The sequence below is a fragment of the Drosophila melanogaster genome, chromosome X, assembly GCF_000001215.4.
Source record: "Drosophila melanogaster chromosome X".
Classification (NCBI taxonomy): domain Eukaryota; kingdom Metazoa; phylum Arthropoda; class Insecta; order Diptera; family Drosophilidae; genus Drosophila; species Drosophila melanogaster.
This window is the reverse complement of record NC_004354.4, coordinates 15785775-15803958: the sequence shown is the minus strand read 5'-3', so window position 1 is coordinate 15803958 and position 18184 is coordinate 15785775. Positions and strand designations below refer to the sequence as shown.

At 42.4% G+C, this 18184-nt stretch overlaps 6 protein-coding genes and 1 pseudogene across 15 annotated transcripts; 3 read left to right on the top strand and 4 right to left on the bottom strand.

Moving 5' to 3' along the window:
- Positions 1-78: 78 nt before the first annotated feature.
- On the top strand, positions 79-2806 carry PGRP-LE (Peptidoglycan recognition protein LE). 2 transcript variants are annotated; one of them, NM_001258766.3, is made up of 6 exons: positions 79-632; positions 869-1450; positions 1520-1819; positions 1883-1996; positions 2212-2276; positions 2349-2806. In NM_001258766.3, the coding sequence occupies exons 2-6, from the start codon at positions 1252-1254 to the stop codon at positions 2706-2708; spliced, it is 1038 nt and encodes a 345-aa protein (NP_001245695.1). In that variant the 5' UTR covers positions 79-632; positions 869-1251; the 3' UTR covers positions 2709-2806. The 2 variants fall into 2 exon arrangements, with proteins under 2 accessions (NP_001245695.1, NP_573078.1); NM_132850.4 differs by lacking the exon at positions 79-632 and having other exon boundaries at positions 990-1450.
- Positions 2807-2997: 191 nt separating this feature from the next.
- On the bottom strand, positions 2998-4533 carry CG15602 (uncharacterized protein). 2 transcript variants are annotated; one of them, NM_001298369.1, is made up of 4 exons: positions 4238-4533; positions 3922-4166; positions 3386-3863; positions 2998-3320 (listed from the first exon to the last, which is right to left on the bottom strand). In NM_001298369.1, the coding sequence occupies exons 1-4, from the start codon at positions 4283-4285 to the stop codon at positions 3063-3065; spliced, it is 1029 nt and encodes a 342-aa protein (NP_001285298.1). In that variant the 5' UTR covers positions 4286-4533; the 3' UTR covers positions 2998-3062. The 2 variants fall into 2 exon arrangements, with proteins under 2 accessions (NP_001285298.1, NP_573077.2); NM_132849.3 differs by having other exon boundaries at positions 4238-4363.
- A 263-nt stretch (positions 4534-4796) lies between these two features.
- On the top strand, positions 4797-7051 carry sordd2 (suppression of retinal degeneration disease 1 upon overexpression 2). 2 transcript variants are annotated; one of them, NM_001103518.3, is made up of 4 exons: positions 4797-4905; positions 5688-6292; positions 6356-6522; positions 6588-7051. In NM_001103518.3, exons 2-4 carry the CDS (start codon positions 5727-5729, stop codon positions 6704-6706), a joined length of 852 nt encoding a protein of 283 aa, NP_001096988.2. In that variant the 5' UTR covers positions 4797-4905; positions 5688-5726; the 3' UTR covers positions 6707-7051. The 2 variants fall into 2 exon arrangements, with proteins under 2 accessions (NP_001096988.2, NP_727898.2); NM_167464.4 differs by having other exon boundaries at positions 4797-4988.
- A 10-nt stretch (positions 7052-7061) lies between these two features.
- CR44383 lies at positions 7062-7482 on the bottom strand (annotated as a pseudogene).
- A 448-nt stretch (positions 7483-7930) lies between these two features.
- On the top strand, positions 7931-10238 carry sordd1 (suppression of retinal degeneration disease 1 upon overexpression 1). Of its 5 annotated transcripts, NM_132848.4 has the most exons (6): positions 7931-8066; positions 8384-8472; positions 8543-8798; positions 8858-9462; positions 9526-9692; positions 9758-10238. In NM_132848.4, exons 4-6 carry the CDS (start codon positions 8897-8899, stop codon positions 9856-9858), a joined length of 834 nt encoding a protein of 277 aa, NP_573076.1. In that variant the 5' UTR covers positions 7931-8066; positions 8384-8472; positions 8543-8798; positions 8858-8896; the 3' UTR covers positions 9859-10238. The 5 variants fall into 5 exon arrangements, with proteins under 5 accessions (NP_573076.1, NP_996449.1, NP_996448.1 ...); NM_206726.2 differs by lacking the exons at positions 8384-8472; positions 8543-8798 and having other exon boundaries at positions 7931-7957; NM_206725.2 differs by lacking the exons at positions 8384-8472; positions 8543-8798 and having other exon boundaries at positions 7931-7994.
- An 88-nt stretch (positions 10239-10326) lies between these two features.
- On the bottom strand, positions 10327-15062 carry Rhp (Rhophilin). 2 transcript variants are annotated; one of them, NM_206724.2, is made up of 12 exons: positions 14847-15062; positions 13571-13712; positions 13100-13216; positions 12853-12980; positions 12563-12716; positions 12057-12497; positions 11815-11971; positions 11502-11749; positions 11312-11441; positions 10922-11247; positions 10715-10867; positions 10327-10650 (listed from the first exon to the last, which is right to left on the bottom strand). In NM_206724.2, the coding sequence occupies exons 2-12, from the start codon at positions 13667-13669 to the stop codon at positions 10447-10449; spliced, it is 2157 nt and encodes a 718-aa protein (NP_996447.1). In that variant the 5' UTR covers positions 13670-13712; positions 14847-15062; the 3' UTR covers positions 10327-10446. The 2 variants fall into 2 exon arrangements, with proteins under 2 accessions (NP_996447.1, NP_511168.3); NM_078613.4 differs by having other exon boundaries at positions 15002-15062.
- A 608-nt stretch (positions 15063-15670) lies between these two features.
- mRpS30 (mitochondrial ribosomal protein S30) lies at positions 15671-17912 on the bottom strand. Of its 2 annotated transcripts, none has more exons than NM_001298368.1 (2): positions 17330-17912; positions 15671-17165 (listed from the first exon to the last, which is right to left on the bottom strand). In NM_001298368.1, exons 1-2 carry the CDS (start codon positions 17785-17787, stop codon positions 15950-15952), a joined length of 1674 nt encoding a protein of 557 aa, NP_001285297.1. In that variant the 5' UTR covers positions 17788-17912; the 3' UTR covers positions 15671-15949. The 2 variants fall into 2 exon arrangements, with proteins under 2 accessions (NP_001285297.1, NP_511167.1); NM_078612.4 differs by having other exon boundaries at positions 15920-17165.
- Between the last annotated feature and the right edge of the window lie 272 nt (positions 17913-18184).

Sequence of the window (18184 nt, the reverse complement as noted above, 5' to 3'; positions counted from 1 at the left end):
TAAATTAGACTGTGTTCCTGTTCGGAATACGGTCACACCGGAACAAAAACATAAACAGACCTTTGAATGCATTCCACTGTGCAGTCAAAAGTAATAAATATAAGCTCCTCAGTTTTATACGTCAAACTATCGCTTAAGCAATGTATAAAATTAGTTTATAAGTTGGTTACATTTTAGTTTATTCTCTTTTAATGGCTCTAAGTGACTATTAAATCCGTGTTGTGGTAGCTCTTTGGTTGGCTTGAATAGCCAGCAGTAACTAAATATAAAAATAAAGAAAGTAATTGAGAGACTTGGAGGGAAGAACAGCGCATACGCGAGAGTGGTCGAGTGAATGTTTACAGCGCATGAATTAGGTTTTGGTGGTTTATCTGAGTACCTCTAGCCCCATGACTAATGCTTAAAGATGGGCTGACTTGGGTGTAATCACCTGCCTCTACAGGTTTATTATCAAACACGGTGCAGTGTTGCAGTTAACTGCTTAGCATTAAAGCCCAATATAGGCAAGAGTGTTGGAAAGCTCATCTTTTCCAGCACTGGGTGCATTGTACCTCCAGTCGATTTGATTGGTGAACCAAACTGGTTATATTTTAGCCAGTGATAAGGGGTTTTCGGATCTGGACAAAGCATTTGTATGTTTATATATTTATATATATTATATTTATTTATTTATATATATTTATTTACTTATTTATTTATTTATATATATTTATATATTTTCATAGAACAATATATATATGTATACAGAAATATATGTCCAAAACGGTTAAAGAGGGATAATTTAAACTATTTTTTTTTGTTCGTATTTAAATTTTTGTAAGCTTTATATGGTTAATCAAATACTTATCGAAATCTGAAACTCAACTAGTGGATGCGGCCCACTGTATGTACGATACCGCTAAGCTCCCTTCAAAGGCAGTGGAATTGTTCTAAATGCGAACATCGATAATACTTATCGATATCTAGACTGATCCTCGATATCCATGACAATAATTAATACACATGACTAAATATGCAAAAAAAAAGCCCCAAGTGGACTGATATGCAAAAAAGCATTTCACCACGGCACCTGCGCATATAATGGTGGATAGCCTGTGGAACGTCCTTATCTTATCGTGTAAGGTGGACACGACACGAACACTAATCAGAGAATAGAGCAGTTCTAACTCACAATATTGATAAACAAAGTAAGGGCCAGCCGAGAGATACACGCGCATTTATTGGCAGCAAACAGAAGCCAAAACTACGGACATGTCCGAATCGGGAATCAAAAAGTTGAGCCAGGAGCGGACTCGCGAATGGTTGGCTAGTCAGGAGGACGAGGAACTGGAGTCCATTGCAGAGTCCTCGGTTGTGGACAGCTTGGACTACGATTATACCGAGGAAGAGGAGGATGCCGACCAAAATACCAGTGAAGAAATCAGCACTATGACACTAGGCACTCAAATCGGTGCGTAGTACTCAAGATCAAGTTTCTATATTCAATTTATAACACTTTCAATATATCCCCACCTTAAAGCTACCAAAAAGCATTCGATCATCAGCGACACCATAAGGGACCTTATGAACTCGATCAACAGCATTCAGACTTTGGGCAACGTTAATATAAGCAACTCCACGAACGTCCATATCGGCAATGTTACCAATATTAATGGAAATATACAAATCATAGCCGATGGCCTTACTCAAAACCGAAGAGATCGGCGGCATGTTTCACCACCGAGAGATAACGCTCCCAAAACTCCGACACATTTCGAAGACGACTATCAGGACGAGTCGGAGGAGAGGGTGCGCTCGGATGTGTTCATCAGGCGCCAGAGTAAGCTATCATTCACCAGGGGATGCATACACGTTAACCATAGGATACCGATTTCACTTACAGAATTCAAAATACCCAAGGAGCTGTCCGCCATCATTCCGCGCTCTTCGTGGCTAGCACAGAAGCCCATGGACGAGCCACTGCCCTTGCAACTGCCTGTTAAATATGTGGTTATCTGTGAGTATTCAAGTTTGCTGCACGTTTTAACCATTTTTTTGCCAACTGATTATAAATCAAGTTGTCTGTAAAAGTATGACGCAATAATTAAAACAATTTATACTATTTGATCTGACCATCATGCTTAGCACTCACTAACCTAAGATTATATCGTATTATAACTCTTTTCGAATATATTTAAAACCTTGATTAACAAATATTGTTTTACCACGCAGTACACACAGCTACAGAGAGTTCAGAAAAGCGGGCGATCAACGTAAGACTTATCCGTGACATGCAGGTAAGTATTTCGTTAGCGAAATTAAATCATATATGCTCCGAACTATATAATAATTATGTATATATATTTCAGTGCTTCCACATTGAGTCGCGGGGATGGAATGACATTGCGTACAACTTCCTGGTCGGCTGCGATGGCAACATCTACGAGGGACGCGGATGGAAAACGGTGGGCGCCCACACTCTGGGTTACAACAGGATCTCGCTGGGGATCAGTTTCATTGGATGCTTCATGAAAGAACTCCCGACGGCAGACGCCTTGAATATGTGCCGCAATCTGTTGGCCCGCGGCGTTGAGGATGGTCACATATCCACCGACTATAGATTAATTTGTCACTGCCAGTGCAATTCGACGGAGAGTCCTGGTCGGCGATTGTACGAGGAGATACAGACATGGCCCCACTTTTACAATATCGAGGAGGAGGAACAATGAGGGACAAAAGAAGAGCACCATTTCACATACTTAGACTTAAATGCACCCGAGTTACGTTTATAATGTTGAACATTAAATCACCTGTTTATAAATTTTCCAGCTACTGGCAGTTTCGTTAAGTTACTTTATATTTTGGTATAGTTTTTGCAGCGCTGAAAGGTGGAAAAACCACAAGATGTTTCGGAACCAACATCGCCTACCTGTTTTAATTCACAACTGAAAGAGAAGCAACAATTATACTGCACAAATATGAGCGAGCTAGCACCACATAAATACAGACAATAGTAATGCATTTGCTGAAAACAATCTATAATTAAACAAAAATTTGCGTACAGTCAAGTAAACAATTAACAATTAGAAGTGATTTTCTTTAAGCTTTGGCGGAGCCGAATACTTTTCCTTAACGTGAGCACGGTACTCCTCGTCATCATCGTGGCACTCCTTATAGCATAGAGTGCAAAAGAGTTCCCCACCACATCCGTGGCATCGGAAGTCGGCGTCTTCGTTACAAATATTGCACCAGGGCAATTCTTCGGTGTTGCCGGGCGACTCAGTGTTAATTGGACTAATTTCACTCTCGGAAGGTTCTGGTAAGCGCGATTCTGCTACATACTGAATGGGAATACGAAAGTGATGATTTGGCTTAAAAAAAATAATGCTACTATATAAATGCGAACCTTTTTCAATATGTTCTGTAGAAGTGTCTCGTCATCCTCTTCGTTGTCCGCGATACTTTCCATCTGGGATCTCGATGGGCATGCATCGGAATCGACGGGTGTATCGCGCAGAGCTCGCAGACGTCTCTCAATGTCGGAAATTGAGTCATCCCTCTGCCTGCTGATATTTTGATCCAGTTGGGCTTCGTCAACGAATTGTGCGAGCAAGTCCCTCATTTTCTCCTGATCGTTTCTTTGGTCGGTGGACAGTAGCAGATCTTTCTTATCGTAGCTTTTCGTATGCGGCATCCCAGTGAGATTGGCCAGACGGGTGCGGATCTCATCATCGGTGGCATCAACTCGTTTATAGTCCTGCATTCGTTTGGTCAACTCACTGTCCAGGTTCTCATCAATATGATCCTTGTGATCTTTGGAATGTGGTGACGAACTGGAACTGGGAACCAATGCCTGTGGCAGCTCCTCCACAGGCAGGCTGTCGCTGCAATTAATCGAATTATAGTTTCAGAATCGGTGTTTTAATGTGGTATTTTACTTACTTGAATAGGGCATCGGCGCCATCTGAACTTTTGGATGGAGGAGCCAGGTTCATTTTGGTGACTAAGATCCCCGGCAAAGCATCACAGTCTATAACTTTCTCGGCATCGGCGCTCGCCTGGAGTTTGGATAGTTTGTCGTAGCATATGAGGCACACATTGTGCACCTTTCCTGCATGACGGGGCACGGGCATTGGTCTCTTCAAGCACTTGGAGCAGAATGAGTAGCCGCAGTTGGGGCATCCATACTAAAATTTCGGATTTAACACAATGTAAGTAGGTGATATATGTTGGTTTGCTTTGGTTTGATGGCACTTGCCTCCTTGCAGAATAGGCCATATTTGCGACCGCAGCCAAAGCAGCTCATTGCAACCAGAGTCACCAATGGAACATATAAATTGAAAAAGTTTCAAATTTCGTTTGCTTTGTTTTGAAAGAAGCCAGTTCTAATTAGGGATGGTGTACAGTGTACAGTGGGTGAGCTATCGATTACGACTTAAACGCATTAGCGTTCTAAAAATCAGCTGTTCCTTGTTTTGGTTTAGTCTAATATCAATATTATTAAATTCTTGAGCTTTGTTGTGACCAGATCGTTAGGAACTAGAGATAGTCGAGTGAGTCCTGGTATCGATTGTCCATGGCACACAACAGCTGTTAATGAATAGTATTTAGTCTTGTAAATGTATTTAGTAGTTTATTTTGTTTACAAATCAATCGAGGACTGATCACTGATCACTTTTCAAATGATTCATTGAGATCCGAGATTTTTCACCTAACTCGATAGTTATCTAACGCGAGCGTGGACTTTGGTCCGGTGGAGACGGGCTGTTATACAGGCAGCTATTTACCGATAGGGTAAAGGTCTATCGGCCTCGGTCAGGTATCGTCAGTGCAATTGTTTTGAGGTGCTAAGACGTCAATTGATTGACTTGTCCACACAATCAATTTAGCAACATTCTCTGATTCGGTTTAACAATACTTAGCACGGCAAGTAGAAGCAAACAGTGAGCGAAAACAAACAATAAAATGAGGGCAAACAAGTCAGGTTTTGCAAACAATACACTTACAATGTAAGTAATTTTGAGAAGTTATACTATTTGCTGTGCCACAGGAAGTTATATATAGTTTAATTAAGTTATAATGCGTTTAAACGCAATCCCTGGAACTCGATGTATATGAGCATATAATTCCCCTTGACTCCAATAGGAAGTGCTCCATGAAAACATTATGTGACATCTATACGTACTGTATAAATAAGCATATAATCGGTTCCAATGTACATATGTAACAGGTAGATGGAAACCTTCTAGCCCTATATACACGCGAGTGTTTGAGTGTGTAGATGTGTACATAAGTACGCACATAAGTCCAGGTACATATGCAGGTATACCGTCTTGTTTGCCAACGCAATTCAAACAAAATTTGACTTTTTTGTTTAATTTATGTGGGTGCAGCCAATGGGAATGTTCGGTGCATTATCCTTGAAGACTTGGTGGTAAATACGCCCTTTGGGCGGTTTTCGTAGCCATAAACACCACCCCATGGGGTCGGACAAATGCTGAATGCTGCGGAACTCGGGGGAAACCCCCTTCAAACTGCGCTTGAAGTATTTAATTAAATTAAGTCATATTCAAGAAAGTGCGGACCTTAGTTGTACACCAGAAATGGCCTAGGAAAATCATCTAAGCAATCTAGGCACTTGTCAATAGGGTGAACACAGACTTACTTAGCAAATTTGGGTTTCTAAATCATCCAACGTTACGTTGCAGCTTGAACGACTAAAACTTTACCCGCATCTTGGGCAAACCATGGAGGAACCGAAAAGTGTATCCACAGCGGAGCTTCCCAGCACATCAACCGGGGCATCGTCGTCCTCATCGACTTTGTCCAACAACGTGAGCTACGACAAGATAGCCTGGACTCGGGATATCACAGAACCCTTGGCTGAGGAGTCATCTACAAGTCAATTGCGCCCGCTGGGTACCTCGATTCCAACCAATTCGACGGCATCGGAACTGAAGAAGTCCAACACTTCGTATTCCTTTACTGGAGACTATCTATCTGGTGGCAATAAGGCCGATCTGAAGGGTGGCTATCCATTCGGCGGCACCGATACGGACACAAAAGCCAACGAAAAGGACAAGGAGAAGGAACATACCGCAGACGACTCACTCTACGAGTGCAACATATGCCTGGACACCGCCAAGGATGCTGTGGTCAGCATGTGCGGCCATCTGTTCTGCTGGCCGTGCCTGCATCAGTGGCTCCTGACGCGTCCCAATCGCAAACTCTGTCCCGTTTGTAAGGCTGCCGTTGATAAGGATAAGGTCATACCGCTGTACGGAAGAAATAGTACACACCAGGAAGATCCACGGTAGGTTTGAACCGCTTTCAACATGAGTATTTTTCAATAACCCAACTTATATGTGTTTTGCAGTAACAAAGTTCCACCACGCCCCGCTGGACAACGTACAGAACCAGATCCTGTTCCCGGGTTCCCTGGATTCGGATTCGGCGACGGATTTCACATGTCTTTCGGTATTGGAGCTTTTCCTTTCGGGTTCATAACATCTAGGCTCAACTTTTTCGAACCACGTCCACCTGGTAGGTTACATGCCATCTCAATAGTTCTGAGATTGACATTAAATAACATTTGCCCATGTATTTAGCTGATATTAGAAGGCTACACGAAGATGAACCCTGGGCCCTGTCAAAACTGTTCTGGCATTTTGTCGTTTTTGTGATATATGGGCTGCTCGTTCCAATAGTGCACGGATCATCCCGATAAGAAGAACCTATATTCAAATGTCAATGGAAAGCGTGCGAAGTAATCAAATAGCAGTATCCTCCAGTTAAATCAACAATATTGTTAAACTCGTTGGGCTATAGTCGTTGGTGTGATTAATTAACATAAATTGTTAGCATTCGGTTATAATTGTAATTTGAGGATTCGCAAAACAGAAGTGGATTGGGTCCCAAATTATTTCAAAAAGTCTGCAATACCCTACGACTTCAGCATAAAAAACTGAAATTTCGAAATAATTGGATCGTAATGATTTAATTCAAATGTAGATTTCAAAAATTGTATAAATTTATATTTTAAATTCTATAAAACATTAAAAACATTTATTTTAATTTATTTTCCGTGTAGATTATTATCGATGGGTGAAAAAAATCATTAAGTTTTTGCTTAACTTAAACTGCACAACATTCTTTTTAGGGATCAGGGATAACGTGAATTTCGAAGATGCTGAGGATATGGATGCATGTATGTACATGAAGATATCGGCTTATCTTGAGTATGAGATGTATGATATATGTACCTTCTACCGATCGCTCTAGAAGATCGCCTCCTTTAAGTGGGCCAGTTTGTTGGCAATGGAGGGGGACGCCTCATCACTGGCTCCATAATTGGCTGTGGTGATGCGCTCCACCTCCTGGGAATTGCCGATAAAGGATTCTGCTCCGTGCCAAGAAGCTCACTGCAACCAGAGTCACCAATGGAACATATAAATTGAAAAAGTTTTAAATTTCGTTTGCTTTGTTTTGAAAGAAGCCAGTTCTAATTAGGGATGGTCACGTGATTTCTGCACAGTGGGTGAGCTATCGATTACGACTTAAACGTTTATAGATGCATTAGCGTTGTACAAATCAGCTGTTCCTTGTTTTGGTTTAGTCTAATATCAATAAAATTATTGAATTCTTGACCTTTGTTGTGACCAGATCGTTAGGAACTAGAGATAGTCGAGTGAGTCCTGCTATCGATTGTCCATGGCACACAACAGCTGCTTATGAATAGTATTTAGTCTTGTAAATGTATTTAGTAGTTTATTTTGTTTACAAATCAATCGAGGACTGATCACTGATCACTTTTCAAAGGATTCATTGAGATCCGAGATTTTTCACCTAACTCGATAGTTATCGAACGCGAGCGTGGACTTTGGTCCGGTGGAGACGGGCTGTTATACAGGCAGCTATTTACCGATAGGGTAAAGGTCTATCGGCCTCGGTCAGGTATCGTCAGTGCAGTTGTTTTGAGGTGCTAAGACGTCAATTGATAAATTCCCAATTTTACCGTAACATAACACACTTGTCCACACAATCAATTTAGCAACATTCTCTGATTCGGTTTAACAATACTTAGCACGGCAAGTAGAAGCAAACTGTGAGCGAAAACAAACAATAAAATGAGGGCAAACAAGTCAGGTTTTGCAAACAATACACTTACAATGTATGTAATTTCGAGAAGTTATACTATTTGCTGTGCCCCAGGAAGTTATATATAGTTTAATTAAGTTATAATGCGTTTAAACGCAATCCCTGGAACTCGATGTATATGAGCATATAATTCCCCTTGACTCCAATAGGAAGTGCTCCATGAAAACATCATGTGACATCTTTGACATCTATACGTACTGTATAAATAAGCATATAATCGGTTCCAATGTACATATGTAACAGGTAGATGGAAACCTTCTAGCCCTATATACACGCGAGTGTTTGAGTGTGTAGATGTGTACATAAGTACGCACATAAGTCCAGGTACATATGCAGGTATACCGTCTTGTTTGCCAACGCAATTCAAACAAAATTTGACTTTTTTGTTTAATTTATGTGGGTGCAGCCAATGGGAATGTTCGGTGCATTATCCTTGAAGACTTGGTGGTAAATACGCCCTTTGGGCGGTTTTCGTAGCCATAAACACCACCCCATGGGGTCGGACAAATGCTGAATGCTGCGGAACTCGGGGGAAACCCCCTTCAAACTGCGCTTGAAGTATTTAATTAAATTAAGTCATATTCAAGAAAGTGCGGACCTTAGTTGTACACCAGAAATGGCCTAGGAAAATCATCTAAGCAATCTAGGCACTTGTCAATAGGGTGAACACAGACTTACTTAGCAAATTTGGGTTTCTAAATCATCCAACGTTACGTTGCAGCTTGAACGACTAAAACTTTACCCGCATCTTGGGCAAACCATGGAGGAACCGAAAAGTGTACCCACAGCGGAGCTTCCCAGCACATCAACCGGGGCATCGTCGTCCTCATCGACTTTGTCCAACAACGTGAGCTACGACAAGATAGCCTGGACTCGGGATATCACAGAACCCTTGGCTGAGGAGTCATCTACAAGTCAATTGCGCCCGCTGGGTACCTCGATTCCAACCAATTCGACGGCATCGGAACTGAAGAAGTCCAACACTTCGTATTCCTTTACTGGAGACTATCTATCTGGTGGCAATAAGGCCGATCTGAAGGGTGGCTATCCATTCGGCGGCACCGATACGGACACAAAAGCCAACGAAAAGGACAAGGAGAAGGAACATACCGCAGACGACTCACTCTACGAGTGCAACATATGCCTGGACACCGCCAAGGATGCTGTGGTCAGCATGTGCGGCCATCTGTTCTGCTGGCCGTGCCTGCATCAGTGGCTCCTGACGCGTCCCAATCGCAAACTCTGTCCCGTTTGTAAGGCTGCCGTTGATAAGGATAAGGTCATACCGCTGTACGGAAGAAATAGTACACACCAGGAAGATCCACGGTAGGTTTGAACCGCTTTCAACATGAGTATTTTTCAATAACCCAACTTATATGTGTTTTGCAGTAACAAAGTTCCACCACGCCCCGCTGGACAACGTACAGAACCAGATCCTGTTCCCGGGTTCCCTGGATTCGGATTCGGCGACGGATTTCACATGTCTTTCGGTATTGGAGCTTTTCCTTTCGGGTTCATAACATCTACGCTCAACTTTGGCGAACCACGTCCACCTGGTAGGTTACATGCCATCTCAATAGTTCTGAGATTGATATTAAATAACATTTGCCCATGTATTTAGCTGCTAATCGGGGAACAAGGCAATACGAGGATGAACAGACCCTGTCCAAGCTGTTTTCGTATTTGGCCGTTGTGTGGATATTGTGGCTGTTCTATGCATAGCAATCTGCGAACGCATAAAGACATCACCCCGATAAGAAGAACCTATGTTCAAATGTGTATGGAAAGCGTGCGAAGTAATCATATAGCAGTATCCTCCAGTTAAATCAACAATATTCTTAAACTCGTTGGGCAATAGTCGTTGGTGTGATTAATTAACATAAATTGTTAGCATTCGGTTATAATTGTAATTTGAGGATTCGCAAAACAGAAGTGGATTGGATCCCAAACTATTTCAAAAAGTCCGCGATACCCTACGACTCCAGCATAAAAAACTGAAATTTCGAAATCATTGGATCGTAATGATTTAATTCAAATGTAGATGTCAAAAATTGTATAAATATATATTTTAAATTCGATAAAACATTAAAAACATTTATTTCAATTCATTTTCCGTGTAGATTATTATCGATGGGTGATTGGGAGCGATTGAATCAATAGGAATAAAATAAATTATGGGTATAATAGAGGGGCTTTTAAAAAATCATTAAGTTTATTGCTTAACTTAAACTGCACAACATTCTTTTTAACTTGAAATGGCCATTGCCTTAAGAGCAAAAAAATAAAACACAAAATAAAACTGATGGCTACTTAAAATATTTTAGCTAAGCTAGGCGTTCGCCGAAACGGATTCCACGAACTGGATGAAACGCTGCCAGCGGGTCGCGAACTAGAGGATGTTTTCAGGTGGAGCTTGGGCTTGGCCGCAATACTTGTGGGACTGGGAAATCCGGATGAAATGCCCGATGAACTGGCCGCCGATAGCGTTGATAATGAGCCCTTCGACGACAATGGCTGTGCGTAAACAAGGTGAATTTGTTTGCTGATTTTTTACGTATGATTAATAAACAAAATGCACCTTCAAGTAGTTGCGATCCATGGGCGTTATCACTCTCAGCTCGAGTGTAGAGCCGCAGGATTGTATGAGCTGCACCACCTGCTGATGGGAGTACCACTTCACGTCCACGCCGGCTATCTCGACTATGAAGTCTCCCTCCTTGATGCCGCCAAGCTGAAAATAATGCCTACAGTATACGACGAATCGATGGAAGTAGCATTTACTTACGTCTGCCAAAGAATTAATCTCAACGTGGGCAATGATCACCGGAGCATCGCCGCGCACATGGAAGCCAAAGTTCTCAAACTCCTCCTTGTACAGATTGTATCCACCATCGTGCTCCTCGTCATCATCGTTATCCAATGGGCACTTGTTGTCATTGCTGGGCACGCTGTGATACAGGGAGGAACCTTTCTGGAGACGCACACATCTGGGCGCTGTCCAGTGGCGTCTCGCCGAGAATATTGCAATCGGGCCGAGGCGCTTGAAGGGATCCTTAACCTTGTGCGATGTGAAGTCGGGTCCGGTCAGGGATAACGTGAACTTCGAAGATGCTGAGGATATGGATGCATGTATGTACATGAAGACATCGGCTTATCTTGAGTATGATATATGTACCTTCTACCGATCGCTCTAGAAGATCGCCATCTTCGATATTTTTGGCTGAAGCTTGCAGTCTGAACTTCTCGAGCTCCTCCTGCGATTTGGAGTGCACCTCCTTCATGACTTCAGTCAGTGATGCCTTGTTCTTAAAGATTAAAGTTAAAGGTTAGGTTATTAGGCTATAGGATATAAGAAGTATATTTACCTTCAAGAACCGACACATCCGCTGCAATCGCTGGGCTTCCTCGATACTGGCCAGCGCCTCCTTTAAGTGGGCCAGTTTGTTGGCAATGGAGGTGGACGCCTCATCGCTGGCTCCATAATCGGCTGTGGTGATGCGCTCCACCTCCTGGGAATTGCCGATGAAGGATTCTTGGTTCTTTTGACTTGACTTTGATGCCTTCAGCTCGTCTGTCGCATCTATGCTCCGTGCCTTGTAGAAATGTGCGAATGCTGTTGGCGTTTACAATCATACTTTAGAATGAATATTCCCATTTCGAGGTGATAACCAATTCTACCTTTGTAGAGTTCCGCCTTGACTGGCACTAGACCGGCCCAGCATTCCGGAAGATAGGTGTGCGTATCGTTCGCCTGGATATTCTTGTGCATCTCATTGTACTCGTGCGATATTTGAGCAGCCTCGCCAGCCAGATCCCGAAACGCCTGGCAATCGTGCTGTATGGTTATATAGATGGTAAAATTATGTAACTACATACTATATACTATATACTATATACTATATATGCTGACGGAAACTCACGCTCATCGCCTCGATCTGCAGCTGAAGCTTCTCAAAGAGGCATTCTCGTGCCTGGGAAAGCATCAGGGAAACGAGCACGTCCAGGACCTGTGGCTTCAGGTCCATCGATGGTGCATTCGTGAACGTATCGTAGATGTGACGAAAGACCCCGGCGGCCCGTAAAAAACTATCCACGGCCAAGTCAAGACCCCGTTCCGTCGTGCGATCGTGTCGAGCGCCGATCTGTGTATATATGCCGCCCAGATTGAACAGGGTGCAGGCTTTCTCGAACGCGATGGTCCGCTGGCACGAGGGAACTCCCGTGAGCGAGTCGTACCACTCGAAGTACACGCCCAGGTTACGATCCGGCGGAAAGAAGCGACGCTCCACGTAATACAGCGTGTTGTAGTAGCGGAAAAGTAGGGCCACTCCCAGGGCATCTCGTGACGGTGTTTTGGATGCCTATTAGAAATTTTTCGCATTGGATTATATGTGCATAAAATTCTTATATATGTACGAGGCATTACCTGTCTCGTGTCCGTCATATCAGCTATGGCATCTATGTACATCGAGGGCTCCTCGCTGTAGTGTTCCAGGATGAAGTCGGAGAAGGGTTCCATGAAATTGATCTCCTTGGTTTCCTTCAGGCCCAGCGGTATCATGGGCATAATTCCATTGTGACTAGAGAGTATTAGAGGATTATTATTATAATACCATCAAAGGAATGCCTTGTAACTGCCTGCTTCCTTGAAAGTTAGACCTTGTGGTGGGTCTTCCCACCCAGTTTCTTATCCTAGGAGCGGGCTTATTAGCTCACCTTTCGCTCTGATAGATTTCCACCGACGAATTCAACTCGGCCAGTTGCTCCTTCAGCAGTTGCAGATTTGAGTTGACAAAGCTTAATTCCAAGGCAACTGTGTCGCGCAGTTTGCGATTCGATGTGGCCTAAATATATATATATATATATATATATATATATATATATACATAAAGATATGCATTTAGTTTTGGCATGGACATACATATGTATGTTCAGAGTGATAACGGAAGGTAAGGTAACGCACCTTATATAGATTCTCGGCACCAGCTCGAAGGCGGAGTTCCTTATTTATTTCTTTGTTTAATTTGCATCGCCTGTTTTGGAGTTTGCTACGACAAGTGGCAGCTCGTGGATCTGAACCCTGGAAACAGGATGCTATATGATTATATCGATTGTATCTAAATATATATATATATATATAAATATATATATATATAGATACGAATTTAAATCTATATTGTGGAGATATTTGGCGGATTCCTGAACGTCATTAGCCATGATAGCGATCCCTTAAAGTTATGACTCAGTGTTCAAAATCAAATATTCCATAACAAAGCTTTTGGGTGATACAATCATTTATGGCGTTTTAGGTGATAACAATTGCAATGGAAAATAATAATACTTTTACAATATACATGAATAATACCACTTGACATTTTTCGAATCGCTAAGTGCGCAAAAACATAAATAAATAAGATTGCTATTCTACACTTACCCGAACAAAACAAAAGGATAACTCATTGAGCTTCTCGTCATCCTCGTTCTCCTCGTTTTTCACCACCCTCGTCGACAATTCGTGTTCCTTTTCATCCATGGTTCAAAGATCCGAAATCCGAAATGATTATGATCCAAAAGGACTGCCAATAAACACTGGATTACTTTTCAATTTGTGGGTAAATGATGAAATAATAACAATACAACCTCCCCCCCCCCCCACCGAACTATTCACCACACCGCATATAGAGAGTTCTATAATAGACTTCCGACCTTCAAGACAAGACCAAGATCATGAAAATCCATGCAGCACTTGTTGTCGCGTTATGAATGGTGTAACTAACTATTATAACACGAGCTGCTCGTTTTTCGTATGTATGCACAACATGAGTAGCTAAAGATAGAACCGCATTTCTTCTTCTTTTTTAGCTTTAGGAGGTCAAACTCATCAATCGCCTTAACGGTTTTCGATTCGAGCGAGCCATTTAAGCAGCGCCAAACATCAACATATTATAACCGTCATGGCACTGCTCCAGGGCAAACTCAACTTGAGATATCGTGAATAAACACATTGGATTGCAATGGCATTATTTAATAGAACATTAGAGACTTACAAAGTGTCCGAATATTAAAGGGTTTGAGCATAAACGAAGACTTAAACATGTCAAGATCATAAAAGTCAGTTCATATCTATAAAAAGTGTGTGCCAAGAACTGGAATTCTGGGACACCGAGATATGACGCTTGTGATCGAACTGTATTTCTGGGACAGGCCGCTCGAAAACAATAGGAATTAACTGCCATTCGGTTGTTTTGTCGTTAATTCTCTTTTTGTTTCAACTAAACTATACACACATGCAAGCACGTCGGTTGGCTGGAGATTTCGATGTTGATTTCACGTATTCATGAGATCGCAGAATGCAAAGCATAAATACAGTGTTTTATCGGATTGCTCGCGATCGGAGGGGGAGGAATAGACATAGATATGGATATATATATATATATATACACATAGACATAGATATAGATGTAGACAAATATGTGGTTGGCCACTGGTTTCACTATTTTACACTGGCATTCCAGAGAGTCCATGGCATATATTTATGATAATCCGTGCTTGTTCCACATCATCAGTAGCATACTTTTGTACTACTGGTATGTTATGGCATAATTATTATACACATATTTACACGCCTTACAACTTTATAAGCTCGATGGACTCGACAAAAAAAGAAGCAAATAACCGAGAAATACACTTGTTTGCCCACAAATGCTCACCGTATCCACATACTCCACGATCAATATTCAAGATTTTTCAGCACTTGCCCAACGGAATTTCGACTCAATATCAGTTGGGTTCGACTTGTCTGCACTACACTTTCCACTATTACCAAAAAAAAAAGAAATATATATGCAACAGGTTACTGCTCTACCTTTTTGGACAACCGAAGCGCCAGATACGAGTTTCCGAACCACCGTAAAGTCTCAAACTGGTTATTTACTCGAGCCTAACTATTCAGATCCAGTGTGACCGTCGCACGGCCGTTATAACATACCATACGGTTAGCTGGGACGTTACCGAAATAACCAACAAGTGGTAACTTTTTCAGCAATCCTAACTTTGATGTAGTGGACTATAAAGCTATTATCGTAAATGTAAAACTACTATAATAAATGGGATAATAAAATAATCAAGTAATTAATTAATGCATACATATTACCAGACTAAGTAAGAGTTTGAAGTGTACTTATATGGAATATCATATAAACCTTAGTGCACTATTATGTTCAAACAATATATGATTTGGTAAAAAGATTTAAACTACACTATAGCATTATAAACCTTTTTTACGTTCGAAAAATATGGTTCTGGTGCAGTGTAACCGCATTTTACCCACTTTTTGAGATAACTTCGGTATGTTTGCAGTGCTGATAAATGAAATAAACAATGGAATCTAGAATAAATATGTGCTGCATAAACAATTAAATAATGATAAGAAGCATTGCATTGGCAAGTTTTAGCATCATCAGCACTAATAATTGGCAAAATTCCAGGTATTTGTATAATCATATCTATTTGAAAGAATTTAAGATAAAAAAGACTAGCTTATAAATTTACAGAAGTGTTTAACCACAAGCATAACAAAGTTAATAAATATATATACTTTGTATGGCATAGAATTTAAATTGAAATTTAACAAAATATTTATATTAAAAATCATTAACATACTGACAAAAGTTTGCGGAAAATTGAGTTAATCAAAGTTTAAAGAAACTTTGTACACCGTTTCGTTGCTCCGAATCTGCAATCCAGTATTTCACATTAAAAATTCAGCATTTTTAACAAGTGTAACCTTAGGAAGTGTTTTATATTTATTCATTTAAGGGTAGTACGTCTTCTTGAACCTGTTCTTATTCTTAGGGACGTCTGGTCGGACCGCACGTGGAACATACTCCTTGTCATGTGTGTCCAGCGTTCGCTGCCAAGGATTGATGTCCAGCTCGAAGAAGCGTCTCTTAGCCTCCATGGCACGATTGTTGTTATCGATCTTGTATAGCTTCTCCCACAGGTAGATTTCGGGCAGCTCCAAGTGTCGCGGTCGGTTTGATGCCAAATATTTGAAGGTCTTATTGATAAAGTCACGCTGTTCGGCGTTCTCATAGGCGGAAACGTCGGAGGCAACATACGGCTGCTGCTCCCCAATGCTCCGCTGAATCGATGGCGCATTGGCATAGAAATTGAGCAGGTGCCGCAGTGCGTTATCGTTGAAATCAACGCACTTGCCGCTTGCCGAAATCTCGGCGTACAGTGGAAGTGGCTTTGTACCGCGACAGAAGTTGACACGGGGATTTTCCGCCACGTTTGTGCCGTGCAGCAGCAGCGTATTAAGCTGATACTCATAAAAGCTCCATTCCCTGCCGTTCGTGATCACAGTTTGAGTGTTCATGGGATAGGTCAGTTCGTTGTAGGTGTTGAAGCCATTGTAGTTCGCCTGGGCCAAAAGCCAGGCGTATGACGATTTAATCGCCAGCGAATGCAATGCCTCCAGCTGATCCTGCTCGCCGAACGATTTCGGACGGATCTGCAGGTGTGCACGCGATTGAAATGAGAGCAGGCCGAAGTTATTCTCATTTCCTTTGGGCCAATAGCCTGGCACATTGGTGGCGTGCTGATGCTTGGTGCTGTAGCCGAGGGTTCGCGGGTCGTGCTTGAAACGGGGCAGCTGTTTGCTCAGCTCGAGGTTTTCGCTTTCCGCTTCCGTTTTCCACGGCGTCAATTGCTTGCGATGGCGTAGGGCAAGATACGGCGCTCCCGTATACTGAACCATCCGATCAACGCTCTCGTTTGCCATATCCTTTTGCCATTCCCGGCCCTTCTTCGATTTCTGCACGTTCTTGGGAGGATCTACGCCGCCAACGGCCCAGAACGCTTCGTGGCGTGGATTGTAGTCGACATCGAGCTCATCCAGGTGCTTGTACTCCTCGCTGAGCGACTGCAGCAGAGCTCTGTTCAGCTGTTCTACAATGATCTGCGTTAGGATGCGCTCACGTTCAACGGGGTTCGATTCGGCAGAGTTGTGTTGCTTTTCCAGATGCCTACGCTTGGTAATGGAGGAGAATGAATACATTAATATCAGACGGTCGAACTTGTAACTGGGACCACTCCAACCAATCCGAGTTCTTAAGTGAGTTGGACCAACTACTGTCCACAAACTCGCCGGAGAACTTGGTTCGTTGAAAGCGGACCTCGTTGTACCCACTTGTAGTAGTCGTGGGCAAACTCGAGGGCATCAATAACATCCCCGCGAGCCGCCTTGAAAAGACCATCCACGCTCGGCTGCTCCTGCTCCTGCTCGGAGTCCTTAGCCTGTGCCTTCTTATCCGTTTCAGATGGCAAATCCTCGAGCACTGTGCGCGTATAATGTTGCGTGAGCGGCAGTGCATTGTAGGGGATTTTCGAGTCGTTGAAGTCGACCACCTTGAAGCCGTAATAGCGGGGCATATTGATCTTGATCATCTTCTCCTCCACCGTCGGCACCTGCCGGATTTCCTCGTGCCAGTTGGCCGCATCCTTCTGCTTGCGCGCCTTGAAGGACAGATCCTGAATCTCCGGATATGCCGGCTCTGCGTCCGTACTATTCAGCTGCAGCTGCGACTGGCCGGACAAACAGCGCTTGTACGTCGTTCGCAGATGGCGAACACGGTTAAGCTTCAACATGCCGTCGAACCTAACGCAAGTTACGATTTATGTTTTCGAAGGAATAGAATTGACTTCAGTTTTTTGACAATAACTAGGTTATGTCATTGCTGCAGTGTGACCGCACGCTGGATTCAGAATAGGTTGCGCCAAGGTAGCGACGGAAAGTTTTGCGATGCCAGTGAAAGTAATGGTATAATTTCTATTTATGCAGTTCAATAATAATTCATAATGAATCATAGTCCTTTACTATTTAACGTGTAGGGGTACAAAATTTAACTTGCTTATGTTTCAAATCTTTTTATTTCTGAAATCAGTTATAAATCATCGTAATATTTTTTAAGCTGTCTAGAAAAAGCTAAAAAATAGTCTTGTTTCATTTGGTATATTTTCCCCTTGAAATAATGGCATATGGCTT